General features: G+C 44.6%; 1 protein-coding gene across 1 annotated transcript in view; it reads left to right on the forward strand.

The window, feature by feature from the left end:
• The first annotated feature begins 1,392 nt into the window (after positions 1-1,392).
• Positions 1,393-19,116, forward strand: part of LOC126188646 (uncharacterized) — a 175,326-nt gene continuing 157,602 nt past the window's right edge. The window contains exon 1 of the mRNA XM_049930248.1: positions 1,393-2,067. Coding sequence (XP_049786205.1) covers positions 1,393-2,067 — 675 coding nt within the window. The remainder of the gene's footprint in view (positions 2,068-19,116) is intronic.

Genomic DNA, 19,116 nt, shown 5'->3' on the forward strand with positions numbered 1-19,116 from the left:
CCTAAACCATTCCAGGCAAATGCCGGGATGGTTCCTCTGAAAGGGCACGGCCGACTTCCTTCGCCATCCTTCCCTAATCCGATGACACCGATGACCACGCTGTCTTGTCTCCTTCCCCAAACAACCAACCAACCTGTAAAAGACTAAGTATAGAATGAAAGATAAAAAATAAATAAATAAAATAAAGTAACGTAACATAATGGATCACTCTATTAGACGGTTTTGTCTCGGGTCATAAAAATCGTAACTGATAGCCGATAACACGTATGATCGAGTAGTTTAATGTAGGGAGGTTACTTCACTGCAACAAATCGTGTAAAATATTGAAATAGAGTTGGCCAGGGGCAACTTATCTATAAACACTCGAGCTACAGCTATATGTTCAGAACAATTGTCACTGGAAACGCCTTCAGTCATTATTATTCTTACATACAGGCACCAACGGGGTTAGCTTCGTCGCGGAAGTTGTTAAATTTGTGTGTTTTTGAGGCAACTGTCTTATTGATGCAACATAAGACAGTTGCCTCAAAAATACACAAATTTAACAACAAATGCAATAAAATTAATAACTTTTTTATGTATGCACAGCTATCCACTTGCCATCATTGAGACAATAATATATTTCGAGTCACAGGAGAGATTTCATTTGTACATGCGGCTTGCACCGTTGCTGTTCTTCTTTTCTCACCTTGTGCAGGTTATGAGTGAAACCGTCGTTTAACATTGATTTTCAGTTTACCCGTCTGAGAAACAGCATTCCGTGGACATAAATTAGAAAACAGAGTCGCGTGATGATTCATTAATTACGTTAAAATATTAATCTGTCTCTGCAGAGTTATGTTAAGTTTACATCAGACTTGCAATTACGCATAGTTGCGAAACGAATCTGTTAACTATTCATTTGCAAATCTGTCCACTCCGTGAGAAACGCGGCTGGCGTTAACACGAATATTCCCTTTGAATGTGCTTTCTAATTAAAACTGTTTATGCCGAAGTCGCTATCACAATGGATTACTTAATCGTTGTAGTATTTAAATTCTACGGCAGAACAATAGTGATACGGCAAGTGATATAAACTATGCGTTGGAGCTGCGTGTAAGTTGTCCAGGGTATGCGTCGTCTATATTTATTTAGGAGGTTCTACCAGACTGATCACTCATTCTCTTTGACGGCATTCTCTCGAAAGGCATTAGAAAAACGTAGGTCGTGCTTCGTATTGATTAACTACTGTTTGCTTTAACGAAAGAAATTGCAGCCAGCGGCCACAGCCAAAGGGAAGGTCCTTTCATCGTGTCCGATCGCCAAGTGGTGTTGGTTGGTAGAGACGAGAAGCAAAGCGAGAGGACTTTACGTTTCTTCAGAGTACCACTGGGTTCAATTACTAGTTCACACATGGATTCCGACCCACAGCAGACGAAGTCCCTGACGTGGCAGTATACCCGCACCTCGGTCGTCAAGTATGACCTACGCATTCTGTACTTTCTCGGTTTCTGGCCACTGCTACAGTCGAGAGTGTTCCGCGCCTTGACAGCTGCCGTAGTAATGCTCGGCGTGGGGCATTTTGCAGAGGCCGTGATAAATCTTTCCACGTTACTGGGGGATCTGGAGGACTACACGCTGGCTGTGTCTCACGTTGCTACCGTGTGCGTCGGCGCTGCCAAAATGATATTTTTTGTCTTCCACGAACACGAGTTCTGCAAACTCGTGCGGTGGTTGGACGCACTCGTGGCTAGCCAGATGGAGCACATACGGGGTCAGCTTCAGGGCGAGGCGATCTTCTACAAAGCCCAGAAGCTCGCCGCACGCATCACGCTGTGCTTGTTAGCGAACAATGTTTTCATAGTCACGGTATGGTCCTTGGCTCCCCTGATGGCATCGGAAGGCCAGAAGAGACTCCCCTTCCAGCAGCTTCCCTTCGCAGCTGCCTACACTTCTCCGCTCTACGAGCTGTCTTACGCACTCCAGACCGTCTCCGTCTTCGTCATCGGTTTGATCAACGTACACGTCGACTGCTTCTTCGCGGCGGTCATGATCCACACCTCTGCTCAGATAAATTATTGGCCTTGCGTATGACTGATGTCTACTCGCCTAACGCTAATGAAAAATCGAAGCAAAACTCAGACGGGGGAAAGCAACGGCATAGTTCTGCATCATATGACAACAACTATAAAGAATTGTGCCTGTGCGTACAATTTCACCAGGAAATCACAAGGTACGTACAAAGCTAAATCACAGTTTACTATCCCACAGTTCAGTGCAGTTACACCTCACATAGGTTGAGCAAAATGATGTGAACACATAGGTAATATGATGTAGCTCTCCATTTGGTGTTTACATCAGCATGAAACCTCATGGGTATCGATGCAAACAATTAGGTGACAAAAGTCATGGGATACCTCACAATATCGTTTTGGAGCTCCTCTTCGTTCGGCGTAGTGCAGCAACTCGACGTGGCATGGACTCAGCATGTCGCTGAAAGTCCCCTGCAGAAATATTGAGCAATGCTTCCTCTAAAGCCGTCCGTAATTGCGTAATTGTTGCCGGTTTTGAAGTTTTTGCACGAACTGACCTCTCGATTATCTCTTACAAACGTTCGATGAGATTGGCCCAAGTCTGGCGATTTGATGGCCAAAACATTCGCTCGAACGCACCAGAATGTTCTTCTAGCCAGTCGCAAACAATTGTGGCCTGGTGGCATGGTGACTTGTCATCCATAAAAATTCCATCGTTGTTTGCTTGCAAATGGTCTCCAGATAGCTGAACATAACCATTTGCAGTCTTAGATAGGTTCAGAATGAGATTTTCACTATGCAGAAGAGTGTGGGCTGATATGAAACTTCCTGGCAGATTAAAACTGTGTGCCGGACCGGGACTCGAACTCGGGACCTTTGCCTTCCGCGGGCAAATGCTCTACCATCTGAGCTACCCAAGCACGACTCACGCCCCGTCCTCACAGCTTCACATCTGCCAGTACCTCGTCTCCTACCTTCCAAACTTTACAGAAACTGTGAGGACGGGGCGTGAGTCGTGCTTGGGTAGCTCAGATGGTAGAGCACTTGCCCGCGAAAGGCCAAGGTCTCGAGTTTGAGTCTCGGTCCGGCACACAGTTTTAATCTGCCAGGAAGTTTCATAGGTAGGTAGATGGGTTCAGTTGGACTAGAAGAACCACACATGTAACGCTGCAGTTGAAGTAGACTAGCATAAGTAGTAATAGTCAAACATTAGAACCTAAGACATAGCAGTAGTGCCCATAGTGCATGAGTAAACTAACATTGTTAGAAATAAGCTGCAGTAATAATAATTGCATTGTATCAATTAGGACCCACTAATTGTTTAAGGTGGTGGGTTGTTCGTCTATCACATATATTGAAGAATAAATTTTTTTGTAAGACCCAGTCCATTTCACGTAAACACAGCCTACACCATTATGGAGTCACCACCAGTTTTCACAGTGCCTTGTTGACAACTCGGGTCCATGTCTTCGCGGGGTCTACGTCACACTCGAACCGTACAACCAACTTTTAGCAGCTGAAATCGAGACTCATCTGCTCAGGCCACTGTCTTCTAGACATCTAGGGTCCAACCGACACGGTCACGATACCAGGAGAGACGGTGCTGGCGATATCGTGCTGTTTGCAAAGGCAGTTGCCTTGGTCATCTGCTGCCATACCTCATTAACGCCAAATTTCGCCGCATTGTCCCACCTGATACCTTCGTCGTACGTCCCACATAGCTACCTGCGGGTGTCTCACGCATGTTCCTCGTCTGTTAGCACTGAAAGCTCTAAGCAAAAACAGCTACTCTTGGTCGTTAAGTGAAGGCCATCGGCCACTGCGTTCTCCTTGGTGAGAGGAAATGTCTGAAATTTGGTTTTCTCGGCACACACTTCACCCTGTGGACCTCGCAATACTGAATCTCCTAAAATTTCTGAAACAGAATGTCCCAGGCGCCTAGCCCTAAGTATCATTCCGCATTCAGAGTCTATTAATTCCCGTCGTGCGGTCATAATCACGTCGGATACCGTTTCATATGAATCACCTGAGTACAAATGACTGCTCCGCTAATGCACTGCACTTACAGCCATCAGAATATGTGCATATCGCTATCCCATGACTTTTATCACCTCACTGTATAAACTACGAAGGTTGTTCTATCTACATCTTAAGGTGTGTGGTCGAGCGCCTACGTATATAACTGAGTCTTATCCCTTTCTTTTCCAGTCGCGAATGCTATACTGGAAGAACTACTGTTCGCTAGTCTCTAACAGAGCTCGAATCTCTCTCATTTTACTTTCGTGGTCTTTTCGCGAGTATATCTACTAGAAAGCATTATATTTGTTGGTTCTTGTGTATCGAATCCCCTCGGAACTGTCGCTGTAAACTTCAATGTGAAGTACAATGACTCTCTTGTAGCGTCTACCAGTTTTGCGCTTGCTAAGCGCTAAGCGCGCTACTCTACTCGTCTCCATTGCCTTACATGAAAGAATCCAGAATATAGAACCAATACTCAGGTATCAGTCGGAAAATTTTTAATAAGTTACCACTTTTACAGGTGGACCACACATTTTGTGCATTCTTCCAGTAAATAACAGTCTAGCATCTGCCTTTCTTAAGATAAGTTTTAAGTGGTCGTTTCACCTTAAATGTCTCCGTATGCATAACGCACGATGTTTAATGGATGTGACTGTTTAAAGTAATGGTCAGACTTCGCGCAATTAAACGGTAACGAATCGTTTATGAGAAATATGTCACATTTGATTACATTGAGAGTCAGATCCCAGTTCCTGCGCCAAGCATCAGTCCTATGAAGCTCTTCCTTTACTTCGTTACAGTTTCCTGGCATCGCGACATCCCTATACAGCGAGATTCCTTGATGGTGGTACAAACTTTCAGCGATGACAGAGAAGTGTAACTCTATCAATTTGATGTAATGGACCCTGATCCGGAAACGAACGAGTTGAAAGTTATGCGAAAGTGATACATATGACAGTGGACATCTTCTGCTGCAAGCTCTTTGCTTTCCATACCTTTGGGAGAAAGTAGTGCGGACCAAAAGAAGAAAAAACTGCCGGCCGGAGTGGCCGTGCGGTTCTAGGCGCTACAGTCTGGAGCCGGGCGACCGCTACGGTCGCAGGTTCGAATCCTGCCTCGGGCATGGATGTGCGTGATGTCCTTAGGTTAGTTACGTTTAATTAGTTCTAAGTTCTAGGCGACTGATGACCTCAGAAGATAAGTCGCATAGTGCTCAGAGCCATTTGAGCCAAGAAAAAATTGTCTAGTAAATATGGGCTCAAACGTGCGTACCTTAATAGCTATGGGCACATGCTCTTCTTTACTAGTGTGAAACACATCTCATCTACTGAAAAAGTGATCATATCTCTTGAGATAGGCATCTTACAGCTCATGTTTGCAAGTGTATCTTTTCTTGTTTCGGACCATACTAACTCCTCTCAAAATATGGAAAGCAAACAGCTTTTGGAGAAGAGGTCCACTGTCATTTCTAAGTCCCATGTTCGCTTATAACTTTGGACCCGGTCTTTTCCCTTACCTCAGATTGATACATTTATCCTCTCATTATCCCTGAAAGTTTGTGACGTCATTATCCAATCACCATGTATACAGGGTGCTTGTTGAAACTTGGGACAACTAAATATCTCGAAAATGACCCATCGTATGAAAAAAGTGTTATTGGTGTAAAGTTAATATTAGTAAAGGGGGCATTTGTCTTTCCTACAACTGACTATCTCCTAACCACCTCACCTTGTATTATCAAATAGAAATCTCCAATTTTTACTTCATATTCGGATTCTAAGCCAAACATCCGTGCGGTTTTACTGAAACCATTGTTTTCCATTCGTGGTAGATGGCGCTGTAATCCACTAATATGAAGTGTGTCTCTTTCTGCAGCTGAGAACCGATGCATTTGATTCTATATTTCATTTAACATGCAAATGGAAACCTGTGTTCTATAGGTTGATACTGATGTTCGAAATGTACTTTAGTGTTTCAAATTTGATTGCACAGTACAATATAGTTAGCCGTTTCAGTGTCTGTTTAGATACTATCTTTAGCATGATCCAGGAACAACGACGTGCACGCAGTAGTTTCTGTATACATTGGAAAGCTTCTCATCGGTGAGTCCCCCTGCCTCTCACCATTTGGGTGCTTGATTTCGGTGAGTTTCCATGGCAGGTGTGACTATCACTGTCCGTTCATGAACATTTTACCTGATGGCAGTGGTTGTTGCTTGTATTCCGTCGGTAGCCGAGTAGTGGCCAACGCGAGTGTTACGGCGGTTGGATAGAAACACACACCGACATCAGTTGCCCTGATGGCGGGGTTCGAGGGTGGAAACCGAAGTCAAGAAATCCGATGGTTTGGGGGATCACCACAATCAACCCCGTAGGGAACAGGAAACTACGTTACCGTAGAAGTAGCTTTCTTGCCAGATGTATCAATGTTTAGTCACAATCAGATTTACAACGCTCAAGTAACGTTTGAACATAAATATCAACCTTTATAACACAAAGATCTACATTTACATCGTAAATGAAATGTAGAATCAAATGCGTCGTTTTTTAATTGCAAAACCAGACACACCTGATATTTGTCGATTACAATGCTCTCCACCACGAATGGTAAGTAGTGGTTTGAGTAAACCGGACGTATTTTTTGGCGTAGAATTCAAACATGCAATAAATATTAGGGGGGGGGGGAGTTCCAATTTGAAAGTAGAAAGTTGACCACTCCCACCCCACTCAGAAGTGGTGGTTTCAATGTGGGAAGTCGTAGCACAGATAGATATCCTGTTTAATAATGTTAACTTTTCACCTGGAACAAGTTTTGCATACGATGCGTCGTTTTCGAGCTATTTAGTTGGCTCAAGTTGAAAAGCTACCCTGCCATAGGACCGTTGCTATTCACAACATACATAAATGACCTTGTGGAACACATCGGAAGTTCACTGGGGCTTTTTGCAGATGATGCTGTGGTGTACCGAGAGGTTGTAACAATGGAAAATTGTACTGAAATGCAGGAGGATCTGCAGCGAATTGACGCATGGTGCAGGGAATGGCAATTGAATCTCAATGTAGACAAGTGTAATGTGCTGCGAATACATAGAAAGCTAGTTCCCTTATCATTTAGCAACAAAATAGCAGGTCAGCAACTGGAAGCAGCTAATTCCATAAATTATCTGGAAGTACGCATTAGGAGTGATTTAAAATGGAATGATCATATAAAGTTGATCGTCGGTAAAGCAGATGCCAGACTGAGATTCATTCGAAGAATCCTAAGGAAATGCAATCCGAAAACAAAGGAAGTAGGTTTCAGTACGCTTGTTCGCCCACTGCTTGAATACTGCTCAGCAGTGTGGGATCCGTACCAGATATGTTTGACACAAGAGATAGGGAAGATCCAACGGAGAGCAGCGCGCTTCGTTACAAGATCATTTAGTAATCGCGAAAGCGTTACGGAGATGATAGATAAACTCCAGTGGAAGACTCTGCAGGAGAGACGCTCAGTAGCTCGGTACGGGCTTTTGATACCTTCACCGAAGAGTCAAGCAGTATATTGCTCCCTCCTACGTATATCTCGCGAAGAGACCATGAGGATAAAATCAGAGAGATTAGAGCCCACACAGAAGCATACCGACAATCCTTCTTTCCACGAACAATACGAGACTGGAATAGAAGGGAGAACCGATAGAGGTACTCAGGGTACCCTCCGCCACACACCGGCAGGTGGCTTGCTGAGTATGGATGTAGATGTAGATGTAGATATAACAGCACCATCCGCGAGTCGGGTCATGGAGCTTCCGATGGTACCTACTGTAGTACATAAATATGTATTGTGAACAGTAGTAATGGTATACTGTTTCTTTGGAGGAGAGCCAAGGGTACTTTTAAGTCTGAATATTTCCCTCCTTTAAGGATGTTTTGTTGTATTTGGTAGAATTTCTTCCACTCAAAGAAGAATGAGGTTTGATTTTATGTACACTAGTGCTTTCTTCGGGAGGCACCTTCTGTATTAACAGGGACATGGCACCAGTTTGGGTTCCGGTATCTGAGGAAAACTATGTTCTACAAATACATAACAAGCGAGCACATCGCGTTTTCCAGAATTCATGAAAAGTCAATTATATAAGCCTCTAGTTATGTGCATCCGTTCGACAATCCTTCTGGAAAGCGGGAATGACCTGCTCATTTTTGCAGTCCCGTGGAACACTTCTTTTCTCCAGTGTCCTACGATGGAGCGCTGCTAGAAGACGAGCGTATCCTATGTAGAATGCTATAGCGAAAAATAAGAGTGGAGGACCAAGAACTGAGCGCTTGAATTAGAAATGGTATGAGACAGGAAAGTAGTATTTCGCCTATTTTTCAATCTCTACGTCGAAGAAGCGATGATGGAAATAAAAGAAAGTTTCGTGAGTCGGACTGTGCGAAAGAATATCACTAATAAGATTCAGCGATGTCATTGCTATCCTCAGTAAAAGAGGAGAAGAACTGTAGGATCTGAGAAACGAAATAAACAGTCTAATGAGGACACGCTGTGGATTGAGAGCGAACCGAAGAAATATGCAAGTAATGAGAAATAACAGAAAAGAGATTAGCGATAAACTTATCATCATAACTGGGAAGGCTAAGTGACTGAATTCTGACACCTTGAAAGCAAAATAACATATGGCAGCGGAAGGTTCAAATGGCTCTGAGCACTATGGGACTTAACTTCTAAGGTCATCAGTCCCCTAGAACTTAGAACTACTTAAACCTAACTAACCGAAGGGCATCACACACATCCATGCCCGAGGCAGGATTCGAACCTGCGACCGTAGCGGTCACGCGGTTCCAGACTGTAGCGCCTTTAACCGCTTTTTTTCCTTTTTTTTCCTTTATTAAAACAACCATATATGTACATAAGCACAAAAACAAAATATTGAAGTGCTGGAACTGATTCAACACGAATTGTATCCTACAATAGACTGAAGAACACATTTCAGTATAGTGCCATTTGTAAGCTTACAAAATAGAACATAAATAGTAGCCTCTTCAGTCCAGACAGAGACATAGATCCGAAACGCAAACATATATATAATTGATTGTCTTAACTGGAATGACAGTTCTGTCATTTGATTCATAACCGTCCAAACTCAAAGTCATTTGGAGCACACAAACGGATAACAAGAGATGCACAGGTACATAAATTAATGAGAACGTCATAATGAAGTTAATTACACCATTGAGAAGTCGGGAGTAGTCCTAGGAACTGGTATAACCCCTTACTCGTTGTGTTTTTTGTTCGCTACATAGTCTTGCATGTGATTTGTGCCATTACCGGTATCGAGAATTACCCTACGCCTTGTTTTTCAAAAATTATGTCCAACATGTTAGCAAACATCTTCCTGAAATTTGGGTAACGTTTCATCTTCCAGCGTGCCGTTCTCATGTAAGCCTCGAAACTAATGAGATTATCTTCACTATTGTGGATGATGATATATGTCACAAACTGTCCTAACATCCACATCACGGTGTTGTTCTTGGTAGCGGGAAAATGTTTTGCGTCCGGCCAGAGCAGGATGTCGGTGCAGTGGCTGGCTGGGCTGCTGCGTGTAATCAGGCCCAGCCTCTGCTGCACCCATTTCCAGTTAATGAGATGACCGCCACAAGTGAAGCGATGGCGTAAGGTGTCGACCAAGCCACAGCGGACGCATTTATCACTGTCACTTAAACCGATTCTATGCAACCTTTCATTAGTGGGTATAACATCGTTTACCACTTTATACCATGTGGACGCCACTTCAGCAGTGTGGACGGTTAAACTTATGTTGTCCCAAACTGCCTTCCAATGAACACTCGGGTATTTAAGTTCAATAGGATTTCGGACTATTGGAGATGTCCATCTTTTTAATAACAGGTGCGTCGTCGGTAAATCCTGTGTGAAATAATGTCCATCAATATAGCTTACTTCAAGAAAAAACTGCTTGACATGTCGTAGTTTGTAATGTATTTTACCTACATCAATGGGTGGATGCGTATCGGTGGGTTGTAAGGTTCGGAAGAGCCAACTGGTTACGCTGAGAGGTTCCTTGTCCAACAAATGGGTGATTCGTTTAATATATAACGCAGTACACTTTCGGTTAATGTCAGGCATGTTTAGTCCGCCGGCCTGTCTGGAAGACGTCAGCGTGGTGTATTTCACTTTGAACAGATGCCCTTGCCAGATAAATCTATTAGAGAGTTTCATCACGTGTTTGGCCTGCATCTTGGGGACTGGAAATAGTTGGGCCATATAGTATGCTTTACTGAATATATAACTGCTGAGGAGTCGTATGCGTTGGAGAATGTTAACGGACCGCCAATTGTTTTCATAGATGGCACCTTGCATTTTATTGGTGACCTGCTTCCAATTTTTTGCATTCATTTTTAGCGGGCATTTGTCGATAATCATCCCCAGAGTGGTGTGGTTTTCGACACGCTTCGCCCAAGGTATAATAATTGCGTCGAATCCTCGAATGTTGACAAAGGTGCATTTACCGGCGTTGATTTTAGCACCGGAAGCACGACAGTACTCGTCTACCGCGGTCTTGAGGGTTGATACGTCTCCGTCGTTGCGCAGTAACACTCCGACGTCGTCGGCGTAAGCACGAACCACGAAGGACGTCCCGGCGATCGAAAGGCCTGCAAGTTTGTCATGAATAGAGCGTAAGAGCGGCTCGAGCGATAAAACAAATAACATCATGGAGAGAGGGCTCCCCTGCGTCACTCCTCTTTGGACCTCGATGGGTTGAGTAAGCTGTCCATTTACACTGATTCTGGTTGTAATGCCCGTGACGAAATGTTGCACGACATTTATAACCCGTTGCTCAAAACCACACCGCTGCAGTAGCTGTAGGAGGTACTCGTGGCGGACGCGATCAAAAGCCTTGCAAAAGTCGATAAACAGCAATGCGAGATTCACGTTAGTGACTGACGCTATGGCTATTACATCTCTATATTCCGCAAGGGGCGTCATAATAGTGCGACCAGGGATGCATGATTGATGGTTGTGAATCACTTACTTCATTAACGGAGACAATCTGCTGTTGAGTGCTCTGGCGAAGGTTTTGTAATCAAAATTGAGTAAAGTAATAGGTCGGAAGTTATCTAAGGTTTTTCGGTGTTTGCTTTTTGGTATCAATACAATTCGGCCTTCCTTCATTTCGGCCGGCACGTCACTCCCTCGCATCACTTCATTGAGAACATCTGTAAATGCGTGTCCGATTATGGGCCAGAAGCGCACATAAAATTCCCGTGGCAAACCATCAGGGCCAGGGGATTTATTTGATGGCGAGCCAGAAATCAGTTCAAGGACTTCGTCTGGAGCAAAATCGTGTACGACCGCCAAGTTGTCCGCAGGCGTGACTACGGTGGGCAGAGCACTCACGATATCGCCGCCGTCATCACCATATGTATCGCATTGCGAGTACAGATCCGTGAAGTACCGGTAAACTGCAGTAAGAATGTCACTCTGTCGGGTCAAACGGAGTCCATCATCTGTGTCCAGCTCCCCGATAAAAGCTCGCTTGCGATGGGCACGATGTTTTATGAGGTGATACAGCGATGCAAGTTCGTCCTCTTGAAGCGATTTTGCTTTAGATCTGATCTTCAGTCCTTCAAGCTGCGTTCGCTTTATGCCTATAAACTTCGCCTTTATTTGTTTGATGGTCGTCAGCTGTGTGTTGGTGGGTGTCGTAGTCGCATACAACTCTCGCAGAACTGTTTGGTAAAAATCAATCGTACGTTTGACATCTTGCGTCCGTTGCCAACTGTAGTTCCTTAAAGATAATCGCATTTTCCGTTTGACCACAGCATTCCACCAGGCTATCTTGCTCGGATATCTGCAGCATTGCTTGAGACAATCCGCCCATGTCGTGGAGATGACATCTTGTAGCAAGGCATCGGCGAGAATGGAAACATTTAGGCTCCACGGAATCCTATGCCATTTAGTATGCTGTTTGTCCAGATTTATTGTGACACAGAGGGCGCAGTGGTCGGAGAAGCTTGCCGGAATGACATCGGCGTCCAGAACATGTTGGCAAATGTTCTCAGAGATGTACAAACGGTCTAGACGGCTACATGCGGTGGTGGTCAGGTACGTGTACTTTACCAGGGTAGGAAATTTTAGTTCCCACACATCCTTCAGCTGCAGGTGACGCACCAGATCATGTAGTTCCCTACAGTAATTAAAGTTTGGCGATTGGTCTTTCCTGTGGATCACGCAGTTGAAATCACCACTAATTATCAACTGGGTTGGGTTGCGGCGTAGCAAGTATATGATGTCTTGTTTAAAGAAGTTAGCTCTTTCTGATTTTAAGGTCGTTCCAGATGGAGCATAGATATTGACGAGGGTGACATCAAAAATTTGACAAGCTATGCCTCTACCGGAGTCCAACATTTCGATATTGCTCACTGGGATTCCGTCTCGTGATAGAATGGCCGTACCTGTACCCCCGTCCGCCACGGTGTTTACGATTGTTGCAAATCCTGATACATGAAAACTTAAGATAGACACTTCCTGTAACAGAACTATATCAGCTTCGGACTCGTAGATAAACTGCCGTAGCAGTGCTAATTTTAAATCTGTCCTAACTCTATTAATATTCAGGGACAAAAACTTATAAGCTTGACTCATGATCGTCCGAGACTTGTGGGTGATGGGAAGCGTAGGAAGCCCAGTCCATCTCACCGTCGGACTTCGAACCTACATCCGCAGGTTTTGTACCAGTTTCTGCGCTGACTTTACTTTTTGAGTTACTTCGAGCCACGGAGTCCTTTGGTTTAACTTTATTTTGCCGTCGCAAAGGCGTCCGAAGTGTCATTGAAGACGGCGGAGTCGGCGAGTCATGGCTGTAAGCAGTATGTGAAAGTCCTTGCTTCGGAACGGGTGACGGCAAGTCCGAAGACGCGGCGTCAAGTAGGCTCACTGTGTTTGTTTGGAGCCGCACTGGCTGTTTGTATACAGCTGTCCGGGTCCTCGTGTTGTGTGGAAGCAGTTTCGAGGTGGCGGCTGTTTATGTTACGCTCTACACCGCGTGCTTCATCCGCCGTGTTTACGAGTTGCATTTGACTGACTGCCGCCACTTGTGTGTTGGCCACCTGCGGCGAGTCGGCAAGCGGCATCGGAACGGATTGCTGTAAACACTCGGCTGCACTCGTATTGACAGTTCCTGCGTCGGGCGGTCGAATGGGAATTTGGCCGGTCGTAACTGAGCCATCCGACACATGCGTGTCCTGTGTGGAGGCCCGTGGCTCCGCGTCATCGGTGTGATTTTTTACTGCCTGTTCGCCGGAACCACTACCGTCACTTATAGTACGTCGTCGTTTGTTACCGACAGATAATGCAACACCGGTGGCTAAGGGGTGACTGGCCACGGGTTTTTGAGGCAAGGGTGGGAAGCAGTTTCGAGGTGGCGGCTGTTTATGTTACGCTCTACACCGCGTGCTTCATCCGCCGTGTTTACGAGTTGCATTTGACTGACTGCCGCCACTTGTGTGTTGGCCACCTGCGGCGAGTCGGCAAGCGGCATCGGAACGGATTGCTGTAAACACTCGGCTGCACTCGTATTGACAGTTCCTGCGTCGGGCGGTTGAATGGGAATTTGGCCGGTCGTAACTGAGCCATCCGACACATGCGTGTCCTGTGTGGAGGCCCGTGGCTCCGCGTCATCGGTGTGATTTTTTACTGCCTGTTCGCCGGAACCACTACCGTCACTTATAGTACGTCGTCGTTTGTTACCGACAGATAATGCAACACCGGTGGCTAAGGGGTGACTGGCCACGGGTTTTTGAGGCAAGGGTGGGAAGCAGTTTCGAGGTGGCGGCTGTTTATGTTACGCTCTACACCGCGTGCTTCATCCGCCGTGTTTACGAGTTGCATTTGACTGACTGCCGCCACTTGTGTGTTGGCCACCTGCGGCGAGTCGGCAAGCGGCATCGGAACGGATTGCTGTAAACACTCGGCTGCACTCGTATTGACAGTTGCTGCGTCGGGCGGTTGAATGGGAATTTGGCCGGTCGTAACTGAGCCATCCGACACATGCGTGTCCTGTGTGGAGGCCTGTGGCTCCGCGTCATCGGTGTGATTTTTTACTGCTTGTTCGCCGGAACCACTACCGTCACTTATAGTACGTCGTCGTTTGTTACCGACAGATAATGCAACACCGGTGGCTAAGGGGTGACTGGCCACGGGTTTTTGAGGCAAGGGTGGGAAGGTGCCGTTGCCGAGATCGTTGTCCTCTGACACAGATGCACTCGGTTGGGAGTCAGTCACAGAAGGCGTCTGATTTTGAGTTAGGACATCAGCCAATGTTAATCTCTGTCGTTGTTGCAGATTGTTTCGAAGTACGACTACTCGCCGTGGGCAATCCTCTCGTAAATGGCCACTCGTGTTACAGATGAAACAAGTACCTACTTGCCCCTCGTAAATGACATGAGCCTTATAACCACAAACCATTATATAGGATGGGATATTGACTTTAACAGCCATGTCAACTGAGCGAATCCCACTGTAACATTGGAGTTTGTGACGGTTCGACCATTTTTCGTTTCTAATCTGTCGGATGTCACCGTATTTGGCGAGGACATCTCTAAGAAAACAATTCTCAACCTCAGGTGGCAAATTGAACACTCGCACTTGTTTATACTCAAAGTCAGCGTTAGTTATTGAAACTGTACTCACCGACTGATCACGATGTCGGAACTCTGCTTTCCCACCAGTATTCACCAAAATTTTCTCCAGTTGTATCTGGTCCAAGAACTTCACAAAGAAACAGTATTCCGCCATGTCATAATATGCTGTGTGGACCTGATCGGATGTGATGCCAATAATATCTACTATCCAGTCATGGATTTCTAGAGAACTCGGTTGCACATTCCTGGAAGATTTCTCAAATGTAAAACACAGGGTATTTTTACGTGGTACACTGGGAGCCATAACTGCACTATATGCGCGGTCGGGACCGCTGTGAGTAAATTAAGAAGCTTGTGTACGACGGTAGTGAAGAAGCACTGAGAATATCACAGGTCACAATCCAAGAATTATTATAAACACGGCTTGCGGCGCTACGACTACGCGGAAGTACCGACACGTCCGATCGCTGTCGCGTCCCAAGCGGAACTGCAGGCAAAGAGGGCGTTCCTCCCAAAAGAAGTGTACTCGTATCAAACATCAGGTTTAATTTCGGGAAATAATTTTCTTAGACTGGACGTTTTGAATATGGCATTATATGGAAGTTAATCACAGGCTGTTGGGAAAGCGTGTGACTGCGTGTGAGATCGCTCTCTAAGTTTTCATATATTTTTAGGTTTCAGATATATATTTTAACGGTTTTTGTGATAATATTTACTGTATAAGGGACTTATTAGTCGTTTCTTCATTCACCTCCACCTTTCTTGTGTTGTGACCTGATATTTGTGAGTGTTTCGTATCGAGCAACTTAACCTCTTACCTACATCTACATCTACATCTATACTCCGCGAGCCACCTTACGGTGTGTGGCGGAGGGTACTTATTGTACCACTATCTGATCCCCCCTTCCCTGTTCCATTCACGAATTGTGCGTGGGAAGAACGACTGCTTGTAAGTCTCCGTATTTGCTCTAATTTCTCGGATCTTTTCGTTGTGATCATTACGCGAGATATATGTGGGCGGTAGTAATATGTTGCCAATCTCTTCCCGGAATGTGCTCTCTCGTAGTTTCGATAATAAACCTCTCCGCATTGCGTAACGCCTTTCTTGAAGTGTCCGCCACTGGAGCTTGTTCAGAATCTCCGTAACGCTCTCGCGCTGACTAAATGTCCCCATGACGAATCGCGCTGCTTTTCGCTGGATCATGTCTATCTCTTCTATTAATCCAACCTGGTAAGGGTCCCATACTGATGAGCAATACTCAAGAATCGGACGAACAAGCGTTTTGTAAGCTACTTCTTTCGTCGATGAGTCACATTTTCTTAGAATTCTTCCTATGAATCTCAACCTGGCGCCTGCTTTTCCCACTATTTGTTTTATGTGATCATTCCACTTCAGATCGCTCCGGATAGTAACTCCTAAGTATTTTACGGTCGTTACCGCTTCCAATGATTTACCACCTATGGCATAATCGTACTGGAATGGATTTCTGCCCCTATGTATGCGCATTATATTACATTTATCTACGTTTAGGGAAAGCTGCCAGCTGTCGCACCATGCATTAATCCTCTGCAGGTCTTCCTGGAGTACATTCCTGTGTTTACATTCCGCGCTGACCAGTTGCAGCTGTAGCGGCGCATCGAAAGCTAAGTGCTAATTAATTGTTTGTGTATAGTGGTTTATTTAGGACCTTAATAGTCTTCAACCGGTGTTCTTGGTGTTTTCTGGTGAAATAATTTCAGAAGAAATTTTTGGGAACTGTTTTCAGTTTCGTTACTGTGTCATTAGACGGTTGATTTTCTTTCTGTGTTATTCTTTTGTTATATTCTCATTTGCTGTTGATTAATACTGTTAATAATAGTAGTTACTTCCCTTGTAGAGTAAGTTTGTGTTTATTCTAGTCAGTTTTTTAACATCTTCTTATTGTACTAGCGGAACTTAGATAAAGTAGTTTTCTTGTTTCAATAAGTGTAAAATTTTACCATGAGAGAGAAGTGTGGGCTTTGCCGTAGGTTCGTGAGTAGTGGATTGCGGTGTGAGACTTGTTCGAAGTATTTTCACTGGGGGGAATACAGTGCGGAAGCCAGTGGGCACTCTGGTGAGATCCTCTCCTGGAACTGCAGGTTATGTAGCAAGAGTAAGTTGATAGAGGAGCAGGAGTGTAAGATATGTGCCCTTCAGGTGCAGTTGAAAATCGCACAGGAGGAGCTAGATAGGACGAGGAGGGAGAAGGGGGTTGGGGAATGGGAGGAGGCTGTTGGCAAGAGATCTGCTAGGAGAAGGAGATTTTCAGATAGTTTTACTATTGGTGTTTGCAATAGATATGACCAACTGTCAGAGTCTAGTGGAGAGGAATCTAGTAGCTGTAGATGTAGGAAGTATGCAGCAGACCTCAGCAGTTACGGTGGCTAGGACAGTTGCAAAGTCTAAGGGAAAGAAGAAGGTTCTGCTGTTAGGTAGTTCTCATGGTAGAGGTGTAGGCCAGCAGTTGCAGGAAGTGTTGGGGAGTGAGTACCAGGTCACCAGCATTGTGAAGCCCAATGCAGGATTGGCTCAGGTGACTGTTAACATAGGGGGGTTATGTACGGATTTTACTAAAGAGGATCAGGTAGTGATTGTGGATGGGGCTGGTAATAGTATTGATAAGGATGGGGAGTGTGACATAGATGGTGACCTGGAAAAGATAGCCACTCAGACTGGTAGCACGAATGTGCATTTCGTGGAACTGTTTCAGCGTCACGATCGGCCTCATCTTAATACAGTCGTCAAGCGTAATAACATGAGACTTGGGGGTGCACTGATGACAGAAGGCATGGGTCACATTTCAGTGGTGTCGGTGGAGTCTATCTGCAGGACAGGTTTCACTAGACATGGCCTGCACCTCAACGGGTATGGAAAGGGGAGGTTGGCAAAGCTTATAGGTGACAGCATAGGTGGGGGTGGTGGTATCACTCATGGGAAAATTCCTGTACTAGTGGGTGTTAGAGCTGCACCTTTTTTAGATTGAAGTCAGCTGATAGGTATTCCTGCTTAAGGGAAGTCTCTCTAACAAAGAAACCACTTTCGACAAAGCTTAGGTATCCGAGTAATGGGGGAATTAGTATATTTCATCAAAATATACAAGGTATTAGAGATAAAGTTAGCGAACTGCTTATAGATGTTGACTCTGAAATTATTGGTATATCTGAACACTTTTTAAATAAGGAGATAATTCAGAGGCTTCCTTTGCCAGGGTACAGGTTGGCTGGCCGCTTTTCTAGGAGCTCTTTGCGGTGTGGGGGAGTGAAAAACGGTATCCCATTTGAGTCAATTGATGTTTCAAAGTACTGCACTGAAAAGGTGTTTGAATGTTGTGCAGGTGTGGTTAAATTTAGTGGAGTTAAACTTCTAACTGTTGTTATTTATAGATCCCCAGACTCCGATTTCACAACATTTTTGCTAAAGCTAGAGGAGGTTCTTGGTTCACTTTATAGGAAATACAAAAAGTTAGTTATATGTGATGACTTCAATATTAATTGTATAAGTGATTGTGGAAGGAAAAGGATGCTGGTAGACCTCCTTAATTCATATAATCTTATGCAAACCGTATTCTTTCCAACGAGAGTGCAAGGGAGCAGTAGAACAACCATAGACAACATTTTTGTTCATTCCTCATTACTAGAAGGGCATTCTATTAGCAGAAAAGTGAATGGCCTTTCAGATCATGATGCACAAGTTTTAACTCTAAAAGATTTTTGTGCTACAACACATGTTAAATATAGTTATCAACTTTTTAGGAAAGCTGATCCAGTTGCTGTAGAGACCTTTGTAAATCTTATCAAGGAACAAGAGTGGCAAGATGTTTGTAGTGCTGATACAGTAGACGATAAATATAATGCTTTCCTCAAGACTTTTCTCTTGCTCTTTGAAAGTTGCTTTCCGTTAGAACGTTCAAAACAGGGTAGTAGCACAAACAGGCAGCCTGGGTGGCTGACTAGAGGGGTAAGAATATCCTGTAGAACAAAGTGGCAATTATATCAAAACGTTAGAAACAGTCTAAATGCAGCAGCCCATTACAAACAGTATTGTAAGGTGCTTAAAAATGTAATTAGGAAGGCAAAAAGTTTGTGGTATGCAGATAGAATAGCTAAGTCTCAGGATAAAATTATAACCATATGGTCAGTCATAAAGGAAGTGGCTGGTCTGCAGAGACAGGTCGAGGATATAGAATGAGTGTGTAGTGGGAATGTCCGTGTTACTGATAAGTCACACACATGTACAGTATTTAATAATCACTTTCTGAATATAGCAGGTGAACTAAAAAGAAAGCTAGTCCCAACAGGGAATCATATAGCGCTCGTAGAAAAAAGTGTTCCGAGACTGTTACTTGAAATGCTCCTCCATGATACTGACAAGAGGGAGATTGAGTTAATAATTAAATCACTAAAGACCAAGAACTCTCATGGATATGACG

This window comes from Schistocerca cancellata, chromosome 5 (assembly GCF_023864275.1).
Source record: "Schistocerca cancellata isolate TAMUIC-IGC-003103 chromosome 5, iqSchCanc2.1, whole genome shotgun sequence".
In the NCBI taxonomy this organism is placed as follows: domain Eukaryota; kingdom Metazoa; phylum Arthropoda; class Insecta; order Orthoptera; family Acrididae; genus Schistocerca; species Schistocerca cancellata.